This window comes from Bubalus bubalis, chromosome 4, assembly GCF_019923935.1.
Source record: "Bubalus bubalis isolate 160015118507 breed Murrah chromosome 4, NDDB_SH_1, whole genome shotgun sequence".
Taxonomy (NCBI): domain Eukaryota; kingdom Metazoa; phylum Chordata; class Mammalia; order Artiodactyla; family Bovidae; genus Bubalus; species Bubalus bubalis.
The window spans coordinates 132,252,592-132,266,641 of record NC_059160.1 but is presented as its reverse complement, the minus strand read 5'-3'; the positions used below and the strand labels follow the sequence as shown (position 1 = coordinate 132,266,641).

Below are 14,050 nucleotides of genomic sequence, written 5' to 3'. Positions count from 1 at the left end.
TCTTTTTGATTCAGGTTTAAATGTAATATCTTTTTAAATCCTCTGATTTTCAATCTGTATGTGTCCCTAGGTCTACAGAGGGTCTCTTGTAGATGGCATATATACAGGTCTATATTTGCATCCATTCTGCCAGTTTGTATACCTGATTAGTATTTTGTGGGGAAATACTTAGAGATTATGCCAGTATTCTGTCCTTCATTAAGCTTCTACATACAAAGTAGTAGACTATGTATGTTCAGGCCCTCTCAGCTGACAGATCCATAAAACACACACACACACACACACAACCACTAATATAACTATTTCTGTGTATTTAAAATATGAGTTACAGTCCAGTCTAACCCTCAAAGACGTTTTCTAGCTTGTTTCCATTTTAACAGATACCTTTTCCAACAGTGAGGAATTTCACTTTAAACATCCTCCACACATTTACTTATCTGCCCAATGTTACCAACACATCAGCCATGCTGTCTTTTTCACCTGCACTCAGAACTCTTGATACAGGTGGACAAAACACCTTTCTTATCCCTGATGGCAGACTTGTGGGGAGGCCTGTAGGAGGGCCAGTAAACATTTGAATTCCTTACAACCACTGATTCCAGTTCACATCTAATACCTTAAATTGGAAGGAACAGCACACTGAGCATTGGGCCATACTGTACAAATGCTGTCTAAATGCAGACATTCTCCACATTTCACTGATTGTTTAGATTAGGTTTAACCTAGAGCTTCTTTCCATTTAAAACGGAAATATTTTTCTGGTAATTACTGTCTGACGTCCACTGAGATGCTACTTCAAACATTTCACACAACTTCAATAAAAGTATCACCTCAAAGTAAATGCTTTCCTATAATTTCCTATAGTTTGTGCATTTTCTCTGGCCTGTGGATGAAGTCTTTTCTACAAATACTGATAGAGGGTTTACCTTGATTTCTCTGATATTTAGTGACGTGTGGTTTTGGGCAGAAGGTTCCCTGTATTCATTCACCAATAGGTCTTCTCTATTCTGAGCTTAATTACAGTAGAAGATTTTTCTATGTCCTGAATATCTTCATATTATTTGCTCCCTTCTCTAAGTTATTTATTTGCTCCCCTCTGTAAGTTATCTGCTGTATTTTAAGAACTGGCTTTAGACCAAAGGTGTTCTCAAAATCCTAACGAATTTTTCTCCCCACTTGGTGTTCTTTGTTCTATAAACTGTTAAGTTCACCCAGAGTGAGTTCCCTCATTATACCTATAGGGTTTCTTCTCAAATGTGTTCTCTGATGTACAGTTAGTTTTGACTTCACATAGAATGATTTTCTGCAAACATTACATTCATAGGGTTTCTCCCCTGTGTGTGTTCTGTGATGTGCAATGAGTTTTTACTTCTCACAGAATGATTTTCCACATTCATTACATTCATAGGGTTTCTGTCTTACATGAGTTCTCTGATGAACAATTAGAGCTGACTGCTGACGGAAATTTTTTCCACATTCAATGCATTCATAGGGCTTCTCACCTGTATGAGTTCTCAAATGTTTAGCGAGAGTTGACTTCTCAGAGAAAGATTTCCCACATTCACTACATTCGTAAGGTTTTTCTCCTGTTGTGAGTTCTTTGATGTTTAATTAGGTCTGATTTTCTTAGGAAGGCCTTCTCACATTCATAACATTCATAGGGCTTCTCCCCTGTGTGTGTCTTCTGATGTACAGTAAGGACTGACTTAAATGAGAAGGCCTTCTGACATTCATGACATTCATATGGTTTCTCCCTTGTGTGTGTTCTATGGTGTTGGGTGAGGGTTGACTTTTCACTGAAGGATTTCCCACATTCTTGACATTCATAAGGTTTCTCCCCTGTATGAATTCTCTGATGTTTAATGAGATCTGAATTCTTGTAGAAACTTTTCCCACATTCATGACATTCATAGGATTTCTTCCCTGTGTGGGTTCTCTGATGTCTTGTGTGGGCTGATTTCTGGTTGAATGTTTTTCCACATTCATAGGGTTTTTCTCCTGTGTGTATGCTCTGTTGTGCACCAAAGACTATGGTTCCACATTCATTATATTTAATTATATTGTCAATTGAGTGGGTTGTCTGAATTGGAGTCAGGTCTGACTTTTGGCTCGAAGGGTCAACACTATGTTCAAAGAGAATGGAGTCCTCAATTTTCTCCACATTCATTAAATTCGTAGTGATTCTCTTTTGGATGTGTTCTTTGAGCAATGAGAGGTGAAATATCACAGGTTTTTCTGTATTCAGTGTATTCACAGGTGTTTTGTCCTGTGTAAGGTTTCTTAAGTTTAACAAAGAGTGAATTCGCATGGAAAGCTTTCCTACATGCATTGTATTCAAAAGGTTGCTCCAAAATTTGAATTTTTTGATGCTGAACAGAGTCTTCATTAAGACAGAGGCCATTCTCATTTTTATTATATTCATAAGACTTCTCTCCATAATGAATTCTTTCATGCTTGTCATCATGGAACCATTTTCTACCTTTGTTAAAGTCAAACTTCTTTCTGCTGCTGTTAATTAATTCTGAAATAGAGGGACAAGAAAGAATAGTTCACAAGGATATTTAGAGGTAGTTGATCATTTTAGGTCCTAATCTCTTCATGCCTCGAGTATGACAACAGTGTATACATCCAATTTCATCTCTTTTTCAGTTCTACCTAGGAGCAACAAGTCCATATTCTAAAAGCACTAATTCATAAAGGAACAGTACTAAAACCCATGCTGCAGTTCTGTTTCTAGCTCTGATTCATGATGAATAAAAATATGCAACAAAAGAGCATGTCAGTGAACCATTCTTGCCACAGGATCAGACTCACAACTCTATTCTAGTTAGTGTGTGTGTGTGCTCATGTGCACGCTCAGTCGTGAAAAACTTTTTGCAACCCCATGGACTGTAGCCCACCAGGCTCCTCTGTCCATGGAATTTTCTGCAAGAATACTGGAGCAGGTTGCCATTTCCTCCACTGGGGGATTGTTATATGTTCTCTTTATTATAATACATCAGAATTACTCATCAGGGGACCTCTCCTGACCATTAAACCCTGTTTCAATCCTTTCTGGCTTTTCCCCCAAATAAATCTCAATCCTGCTTTCACATACATGTTTCAACATCTCTGTATACCATGAAAATGATAAAATTCTAAACCTGGTCCTAAAATTTCATTATCTTTAACCTTATGATTTTTTGGTTATGTGTACCTGTTTTTACTCCTCTGCTATTTATAATCCTATATGAGTGAGTGATAGTTGCTCAGTCATGCCTGACTTTTTGCAACCCCCTGGACTGTAGCCTGCCAGGCTCCTCTGTCCATGGAATTCTCCTGGAAAGGACACTGGAGTGGGTTGCCATTTTCTTCTCCAATAATTCTCTATATTCTTGAGTTTAATGTCCTAAGTGAAAACTCATTTATAATTTTACTTTATTGTAATACAGCTGATTTACAGTGCTGTGTTAGTTTCTGGTATACAGGAAAGTGACTCAGTTTTACATATTTTTTTCATATTCATTTCCATTGTAGTTTATTACAGCATACTGAATATAGGACCTTGTTATTTATTCTACATATAACAGTTTCTATATGCTAAGTCAAAACTTCCAATGCATCCCTTCCCTATCCCTCTCGCCTTTGGCAGTCACAAGTATGTTCTCTGCGTCTGTTTCATAGATAAGCTTGTTGGTGTTGTATTTTAGATTCTGAACAAAAGTGGTATCATATGGTGTTTGTCTTCCTGACTTACTTAATATGATAATATCTAGGTCCATCCATATTCCTAAAAGTGGTATTTCCCTTCCTTTTTATGGCTGAGTAATCTTTGGCCACCTCATGTGAAGAGTTGACTCATTGGAAACGACCCTGATGCTGGGAGGGATTGGAGGCAGGAGGAAAAGGGGACGACAGAGGATGAGATGGCTGGATGGCACCACTGACTTGATGGATGTGAGTCTGAGTGAACTCTGGGAGTTGGTGATGAATAGGGAGGCCTGGCGTGCTGCGATTCGTGGGGTCCCAAAGAATTGGACACAACTGAGCGACTGAACTGAACTGAATATTTCATTGTATATATGTATCACATCTTTATCCATTTCTCTGTTGATGGACATTCAGGTTGCTTCCATGTCTTGACTATTATAAATATTGCTGCAGTGAACCCTGGGGTACCTGTTTCTTTTTGAATTACAGTTTTCTCTGAATACATGCTCAGGAGTGGGATTGCTGGATCATAGGGTAGTTTTATTTTTTAAGGAACCTCCATACTGTTCCCCATAGGGGCTGTATCAATTTATAGTTGCACCAACAGTGTAGGAGGGTTCCCTTTTCTCCACACCCTCTCCAGCATTTATTGTTTGTAGACTTTTTGATGGTAGCCATTCTCTGGTGTGAGGTAATACCTCATTGTAGTTTTGATTTGTATTTCCCTAATAATGAGCAATGTTGAGCATCTTTTCATGTGCCTATTGGCCATCTGGATATATTCTTTGGAGAGAGATCTATTTAGCTCTTCAGCCAATTTTTTGTTGAGTTGTGTGAGATGTTTGTATACTTCGGAAAATAATTTTTATTGTTCTGAAGGGTTTAAGTATCATTGAGACAGTTTTTTAAGCCATCATTTTACAAACGTTGAATGAATATACATTTCTCCAGGTAAGCCCAGCTGTTTATCCCCCATAAATTGCTTTTTCATCTACTGTCATCCACTCCTCACTGTTCCCCTAGTTCTGTCTTCTCTGTGTGTTCCAGCCCACCCACCTTTAGATGTATAGGTGTATGGGACTCTCTGGTGTCCTGGTGTGTTGGGCAGAGGAATTTGGTGGTTCACAGATTTTACTGCTTGTAGATTGAAGGCAAATAACAAAACAAATATCTCAACTATAACCATAGTGACATCACTCAAAAGAGTAATTTTTAAAAACAGCTTTGTGTTGTTTTGTGGATACTGCATGAGACTATATGGTATAAATTAGTATGTCTTAAACCCTAGAAAAAGTCATCTCAATCAGGGAAAGAAGTTTTTGTGGGTGAAAATTTAGTGTTCATGTCTAGAATATTACACTACCCGAGATAAACAAGTTCCCATGATGAATAATTTTTGCCTTTGGGGGCATTAAAAGGCTTAGGTTGTCAGGGAAGGTAGTATACAAAGGAGACCACATGACCAAGGTGGACTTCAGATGGAGCTACTTTGGGAGATACCTTTTGGAAAAGTAATAGAGTTTTCTAATGAGTTCCTGTTGAAATCTGTTGCCGGACCCATTAGAAGCTGATAATGGGTCTCTAGCCTATTGCACCTACTTTTGGGTGGATCACTTGGAATCTACCAGACAACCTGTTAAAAAAAAAAAGACAAGCATAATCTGGGATTATGTTTATGTGTGTGAAAATCTGGCATTAATTTGTCTAAGTGTGAGCCCTCTGATAACAGGGATAGTTATCAGAATGTTCAAATATTTGTGCAAGCCCCTGATAATGAAAGAAACCTCAGACATGCAGTGTGTAAGCAGTTTTCGTATAGTGTGGTTACTCCATTAGAAAGAGGTGTGAAATTTGTTCTTGAATTTAGCTGAAGAGATTCATGAGCCTGCCTCAGCCTAGAAGGCATTTAAACCAGCTTCATTTGGCCAGAATTGTATGGATAGCAAAATGTGGCACTGACTTCATTGCAGTTCAAAGCACAGTGTGGGCAAAATACTAATGTATCCTGCTTCAGCTGGGTACAGCTAGGCCAGGTAAAACCTTCATTTTAAAGGCTAAAACAAAATGAGAAATGGCTCATTATATAGAAAAATTGGCCTGAAGTCACCTATGGAGAAGTAAAATAAGTGGCACTGTGGGATTCTACAAAGTATTATTTTACTTTGCTACAGTTAGAACTTTGTGAGTGAATATTAACAAAACTTGGAACCTAAATTTGGGAGAGTAATTTATTACATATGGATAGAATGCTAGAGAGATTTCCATTTCAGTGGGGGTGCTGAAACCTGGGACCCTGATGCAATCTTTGGTATAAGGCTGGAGACAAAGTGGTCTTTTTTTTTCTTCTTTTTCCCTGAAGAAATTTGTCTACCAAAAAGTTAAGAGAAAGAACTCCAAATCTTCTCTCTCGTCTCTTAAAAGAGGAGAGGGAGTGCTACCTGTCCCTTCTACAGAACATTGCTCAGATTCATTGTTAGTGTTCTTCACCTGCAATACCAACTTTAGTAGGACTCCTGGCTTTTCTCTCACTGCACCAAGAGAGTAGGTACATCAGACCACATAGTTAGTAGTTTGTATTAAGAAAATATAATTCATCATTATTCTGTTCCAGAAACTATATGTACTGTATTTATGATATTGACAAAAATAAATATCTACAATTTAACACTCTGAAAATCTCCACAACTTCCCAATGGCTTCAGTGGTGAAATTTTCCAAACACCAAAGAATTTATTGTAAAAATCATCATGAAACAATGTTCTCTTGACTCATCTTATGAAAATAAGTGTATATGCAAAACAGGAAACAAACTTACAGTTACTCAAGGGGAGACTGAAGGGTGGAGGGACAAATTAGGGGTTTGGTTTAAGAGATACAAACTGTTATGTATAAAACAGATAAGCAACAAGGATATATTGTATAGCACAGAGAATTATATGCATTGTCTTGTAATAACTTATAATGGAGTATAATTTGAAAAAATATTGAATCACTATGTTGTTCACCTGAAACTAATACTGTAAATCAACTAGTTAAAAAGTGTAATACTATTTTTCAAATACTGAAAAATTCAAAATAAATCTTTTAAAACAAGTATGTTTCAAATATGTACCCCAATTATGTTTCAGTAACAGAATGGAGGGACAAGTTCTGGGATAGTCACAATGGAACACTGCAAAGCAATACATTACTGATACACGGCATGTATGACAAACACAGTGCTGACACATTATATAATATATACATAGTGCACATAGATTTACATATAGTACATACTGTATGACTACAATTATCTGAAGTTAAAAACAGGCAAACTTGATCTATGCTAGTAGAAGGGGGAGCAATGTTAGTTACTGGGAGGACAACACCAGGGGGCCTTCTGGGGTGATTAAAAAATTGTTCCATATGTTCATCATGATTGATATATGGGTGTCTCTGTATAGACTATTTTATTTACTTGAATGCTTAAACATTTGCATTTAACTCAATATATAATTTATACCTTAAAAGATACCACCATTTTGACACTGGGAAGATATGCATGATTCAATGACACTGAATACTTGAGCCATGTTAATGTGCATTTCAAAGGTCCAAAGCCACAAAAACATGATTCCTGAAGACCCTTTCAACGGTCTTAATCTCTGAACTAACCCTTTTTGATCTTATTTTCTCCTAAACAGCATGGGGCTTATACTCCCACTGACTCACTCACCTGGGACACTCTGACTTGAGCACTCTTCCTCTAATATCCATGGCTCCTCTCCTTGCTCCAATTTGAGGATCACTTCTGGCTTAGGGATACAGTACCCTGTTAATGAGGATTATATGACTTGAAATAAATTGGACAGGGCCTTTGAAGGAACATGACAGTGTACTTCAAAGAATATACAGTTAAAGAAGGCTCATTTAATCCTATAATGGGGCAGAGGTGGCTCCCCTGGTGGCTCAGAAAGTAAAGAATCAACCTGCAATGTGGGAGATCCGGGTTTGATTCCTGGGTTGGGATGATCCCCTGGAGAAGGGAATGGCAACCCATTCCAGTGTTCTTACCTGGAGAATTCCGTGGACAGAGCCTGGGGGACTATTGTCCATGGGGTCACAAAGAGTTGGATATGACTCGGCGTGGGCAGAGGACAACACATTCTTTCTGGTACTCAAAAGGGATAAACTGACTTTGGTCTCTAAATCCCAAACCTAAGTATTATTTTAGTCTACAAAAATCCCACAAGTTTCTATAAGTAAGAAAGGACATGTACACTGGGAGTCTACGTGGGAAACAAGTGCTACCTACCCACTGAGATGAGGTGGCTGTAGTTCTCTAGCATCACATCCCTATACAGCATCCTCTGAGCTGGATCCAGGTGGTGCCACTCCTCCTGAGTGAAGCCCACAGTCACATCCCTGAATGACAATAATCCCTAGAAAACCACACTTTGGCTAAATCTCCAGGGGTGAGAATCAGGTGATTGATGTGGGGGAAGAAAAAGAATTTAAAGACTAATTCTTACCATTTTCCTATAAAAATGTTAACAAAGGATCTTTACTTTGTAGCTTACACTTTGGAGTTAAAATGTGTATAGTATTACACTTTGTGATTAACCAAAAGAAACCACAGTAGAGACACCATTGGCAAATTGGTTTATTACTTAATGGAAAAATATCCTCATGCCTTTATATGACTGAAATTGTCCTAGTTTTTGAGAATTCCAAGTTGAATAATTTAGTCTTCCTGGTCTCAAAGAACTTATTCTCATAAGGAAACATATCAAGACATACCTACCATATAACTTAAAGGATTCATATCACAAATACATGCGATGCAGACAGAGATCATAAAGAGATGCTATGCAAGTCCATGTGAGAGTGTCAGCACCCTGGATTTCACTAAGCAGATAACACTCTCAGTGCTTATATAGAAATAGCAGTTTCTTTGCAAATATATGGCAAAACTGCTGGAAAAGAAAATGTGTAGCAAGCCAATGGACTGCACAGCAGGACAGAAGAGCAAGTCTGAAGCTGTGATGAGATGAAGGCTGTAGAGGCAGGGGGAGGAGGTTTGGGGGAAGGAAACCAGGGACTATATTTGGCTTAAATTCTGTTGGTGATCTCCAGATATTTCATCACTCAACCTAATCCATAAAATTCTTGAGTAACCACTAGTTTTATTTCTCTATAAATTAAATATTATCAATTCACATACGAGAACTTAATTCTGTTCTTACTTTTCAGATAAAAATCTAAACAAACAAGCTAGTACTTTCTTCCTGTGTCCTAAAGAATAGACAGTATGTGACATACACACAGTTATCTTGCACACTCCCTTGGGGCATAGCCTCCCTCTCTCCCCCACCTCTACTCACCCAGGTCATTGCTGTGAATAGCAGGAAGCCAATGGTGAAATGGAACACACAATTCAGTACCACTTAAACTAACTGTTGCTGAGGAAGCAGTGATCCCAAAGTAGGGTGGAGACTGCACTGGAGGCACTGTTGGAGCTGGATCGCCTATAGTAAGGAGGCAGCAGCAGCAGAGAGGCCAAACAGACAACTTGGTGAACAGAGGGAGAGAGAGAGAGTTACTCTCAGAGGGTCGGCATGATCTATGTTAGAGGTTCTGGAAGCCTCTTGTCAAGTCTGGGGAAACAAAAGGAAGAGCAGGGTAGACATACAGTGAAATGAAACAGACATAGAGTACACCAAACAAACAGAACAAAAAAGTGGAAAATTAACTGGAAGTTTGGATAGATGATTCTGGAAAAGAGGAGAGAGCTCTAGTATGAAAAAAAACTTGGGTGAAAATGGCAACTCCATGTCACTGGGGTCACCAGAGTGAATCAGATGGTCACAGAGGAGATAAGGAAAGAAAGAAATGCCAGCACAGAATATGAAGGAATACCAATATTTGAGTGGCTGATAGAAAAAAGAAAAATAGGCTAGAAAAAAGAAAAATAGGCTATGAAAGCCAAGAAGAAATTTTTTGAAATGTAAGAAAAGAACCAAATGACAGGAGAATAATAGGAAATAATAAGTAACAGTTTCACAAGTAGCACAGTTTCACAGATAACTGACACTTCCAATTAAAGATGGCAGACTTAAAACACATCTACTTCTGAAGCCGCTGATGCCTCCAGCAATATAAGTGGAAGAAACAATAAAAATAAATGTGCAAATAACAGAATATACTGGAAGATAATTTTATTCAACTTCTAGATTATATGAGCAGATAGTATTAGACAGAGAGAAACTACAAGCATGGTACCTACAATTTATATAAGCACAGACGTGGAAGCTTCCGACCACAGCCAGTGACCACCAAGCTCTAAGCCCCCCATCCAGGGCTAAGGGTCAGCATAAGTGGTAAGACGAATGGCAAAATAACTGACAGTTGACTGCTAGGGTATTTTAGTGTCCCCCTTACTCTGTGGAGATCCAGCAGTTAGTGAAGACCAAAGTTGAAGAGCAGCCATTCTATGAAGTTGGACACTTAAAGCTCTCTCTATATAGTTGGCCCTCCATATGTACAGGGTCCACATCCACAGATTAAACCAACCACGAACTGAGAATATTTGGGGGGAAAAAACTAGAAAGTTCCAAAAGGCAAAACTGAATTTGTCACACACCAGCAACTATTTACAACTACATACTATTTAAATAGTATTTACATCATATTTGGCATTATAAGTAATCTAGAGACAATTTAAAGTATATGAGAGGATCTATCACAAAGGAGGCAAGAATATATAATGGGGGAATGACAGCTTCAATAAATCATGCTGGGAAAACTGGACTACATGCTCACACCATAAAAAGTAAAACTCAAAATGGATTAAAGACTTAAATGTAAGGCCTGAAACCATAAAACTTCTAGAAAACATAGGCAGGGAACTTCCTTGGTAGTCCTGTGGTTAGGACTCTGTGCTTCCATGGCAGGGGGCCCAGGTTCAAACCCTGGTCAGGGAACTAAGATTCCACAAGCCATGTCCAAAAAGAAAAAGCTAATAACCCCTGACCCCCTAAGACGTATGGGCACTACCTTCTCTTTAACATTAGTCTTAGCACCATCGTCAGGCTGACCATTGGCAATAAGAAGAACCAAGAGATACGGGGCATCAAATGTTGACTGTCACTGGAGAAGCCCAGTTGTCTATGAAGCCTCTATTGCAAGATGGTGTCTCCTCTTTTCTTTGAACAGGGAAAGTAAGCAGGAAGCCCAATTTTGTAGAGCTCAGCTATTTTTATTCTTGGTTTTCTGTTGCCTTCCTTTTACAAGTATATTAGAGAACCACTGGAGTCAGAAAACTATGAGGTGTTGCTTTTTAGAAATGACTATGAAAGCTTTTATCACTGCTATACCCTTAAGAGCCTAAGCTCTATGCTTTTTGAAATTTTAGGGAGAATGAGCCTATAATTTCAAGATACCTTAAATAGCAAAATTTGAACCACGTCTTCCAAGTGTAATTCTTCATAAATCTATTTAGAATCAAGCTTAAAAATCACCACCAGCAAATCATTTTTGTAGCCTATATGGCAACTGAATATTCTTCTATTTAATTTTTCAGTACTGCTTTATTATAAGACATAGGTTGCAAAAAATAATAAGCTATTTGTATTGTAAGCTGAAAAGAATGAGAATCATAGAGTAGATCTGCAGCAATCTCTTCTGAGGATGGCAAGAAAAATAGACATTTCAACTGCGCCTTTAGATTCGCAGTCAGGTTGATGGAAACAAATAGCCCCAGGTCATTCACCTTAAAACCTAAATAAAGAAACAGTTGGCCAACCAGAGGTGTAGAATTGGTATAGAATTTAAAGGCTCGAGAGAGAGTTTTCTATGACAGTTAACCTGGGGTATCCTCTAATGCACATTAATGAAGTCTCCTTTATGTACAGTTGGGAAGGTCCCCTGGAGGAAGAAATGGCAACCCACTCCAGTATTTTTGCCTAGAGAATCCCATGGACAGAGGAGCCTGGCGGGCTACAGTCCATGGGGTCGCAAAAAGTTGGACACAACTGAACGACTAATACTTTAGCAATGTTTTGGACATTCTACTTAAATAAGGGAAACAAAAACAAAAACTACCAGGTAGGGACTAGATGAGACTAAAAAGCATTTGTACATTGAAGAAAACTATCAACAAAATGAAAAGGCGGCCTAATGAATAGGAAAAGACATTTGTAAATAAATATACAATAAGGGGTTAATATCCAGTGTATATAAAGAACTCATACAGCTTGACATAAAAAACAAAAAAACAAAAAAACAACAGTTAAAAATGGGCAGGGACTTGAACAGACATTTTTCTAAAGAAAACATACAGATGGCCAGTAGAAACATAAAACAATTTCTGGCTACCAAGTGGCAGCGGTTGGGGAGGGAGGAATTAGATGAAGGTAGATAAAATGTAAAAACTTTCAGTTATAAATAAGTACTATGGATTAAGTACAGCTGATAATTTACACTGCTACACATTATTAAATGAAAGTTGAGAGCAGACAATCCTGAGTTCTCATCAAAAGGAAAAAAATTTGTTTCCTATTCCTTTAGTGTTGTATCCATGAGATGATGGATATTCACTCAGCTTACTGTGGTAATCATTTCATGATGTAAGTCAAATCATTATATTGTACACCTTAAACGTAGGTGCTATATGTCAATCACATCTCAGTAAAACTGGGAAAAATTTAAAAGTATATGGCATGATGTGAGTAGGTTATATGCAAATATTACAGTATTTTATGTATGGAACTTGTGCATCTGCAGATTTTGATATCTTTGGGAGGTATCTAGAACCAACCCCCAGCAGAGCATATATGAGCATATATGGACAATATGGACAATTCTGCCCAAAGTTAACTAAGAAATAAAAGTCTTCAAACTTCAGTCCTCCATAATGTTGTGGTTCAGTTGCTAAGTCATGTCTGACTCTTTCTGACCCTGTGGACTGCAGCACGCCAGGCTCCCCTGTTCTACACTATCTCCTGGAGTTTGCTCAAATTCATCCATTGAGTTGGTGATGCCATTCAACCATATCACCCTGTGCTCCCACCCCCACCTTGCCTTCAATCTTTCCCAGCATCAGGGTCTTTTTCAGTGAGTCGGGGGTTTGCATCAGATGGCCAAAGTATTGGAGCTTCAGCAACAGTCCTTCCAGTGAATATTCAGAGTTGATTTCCTTCAGGATTGACTGGTTTGATCTCCTTGCAGTCCAAGGGACTCTCAAGAGTCTTCTCCAGCACCACAATTCGAAAGCATCAATTCTTCATCCCTCACCCTTCTTTATGGCCCACATCTCACATCCATATATGACCACTGGAAAAACCATAGCTTTGACTGTATGGATTTTTGTCAGCAAAGTGATGTCTCTGCTTTTTAATATGCTGTCTAGGTTTGTCATAGCTTTCCTTCCAAGAAGTACAGTTTTTTAATTTTGTGGTTATAGTCACTGTCCATAGTGATTTTGAGTGAACTCCGGGAGACAGTGATGGACAGGGAGGCCTGGCATGCTGCGATTCATGGGGTCGCAAAGAGTCAGACACGACTGAGCGACTGAACTGAACTGAACTGATAGTGATTTTGGAGTGTGAGAAAATAAAATCTGTTACTGCTTCCACCTTTTCCTTTTCTATTTGTCATGAGGTGATGGGACTGGATGCCATGATCTTAGTTTTTTGAATGTTGAGTTTCAAGCCAGCTTTTTTTTTTTTTTTTGATGTTCAAGCTGGTTTTATTTATTTATTTATTTTTAATTTTATTTTATTTTTAAACTTTACATAACTGTATTAGATTTGCCAAATATCAAAATGAATCCGCCACAGGTATACATGTGTTCCCCATCCTGAACCCTCCTCCCTCCTCCCTCCCCATTCCATCCCTCTGGGTCGTCCCAGTGCACCAGCCCCAAGCATCCAGTATCGTGCATCGAACCTGGACTGGCAACTCATTTCATACATGATATTTTACATGTTTCAATGCCATTCTCCCAAATCTTCCCACCCTCTCCCTCTCCCACAGAGTCCATAAGACTGTTCTATACATCAGTGTCTCTTTTGCTGTCTCGTACACAGGGTTATTGTTACCATCTTTCTAAATTCCATATATATGCGTTAGTATACTGTATTGGTGTTTTTCTTTCCGGCTTACTTCACTCTGTATAATAGGCTCCAGTTTCATCCACCTCATTAGAACTGATTCAAATGTATTCTTTTTAATGGCTGAATAATACTCCATTGTGTATATGTACCACAGCTTTCTTATCCATTCATCTGCTGATGGACATCTAGGTTGCTTCCATGTCCTGGCTATTATAAACAGTGCTGCGATGAACATTGGGGTACACGTGTCTCTTTCCCTTCTGGTT

General features: G+C 38.5%; 1 protein-coding gene and 1 non-coding gene across 2 annotated transcripts in view; one reads left to right on the top strand and one right to left on the bottom strand.

The window, feature by feature from the left end:
* Positions 1-262: 262 nt before the first annotated feature.
* The window catches only part of ZNF37A (zinc finger protein 37A), a 39,989-nt gene continuing 26,201 nt past the window's right edge, over positions 263-14,050 (bottom strand). Inside the window, 5 exon segments of the mRNA XM_045165532.1 lie at positions 263-1,590; positions 1,592-2,150; positions 2,152-2,521; positions 7,406-7,501; positions 7,985-8,069. Coding sequence (XP_045021467.1) covers positions 1,192-1,590; positions 1,592-2,150; positions 2,152-2,521; positions 7,406-7,501; positions 7,985-8,069 — 1,509 coding nt within the window. The 3' untranslated portion in view covers positions 263-1,191.
* TRNAG-UCC lies at positions 10,580-10,652 on the top strand. The gene has a single exon. It is a non-coding gene; the product is annotated as a tRNA-Gly (tRNA).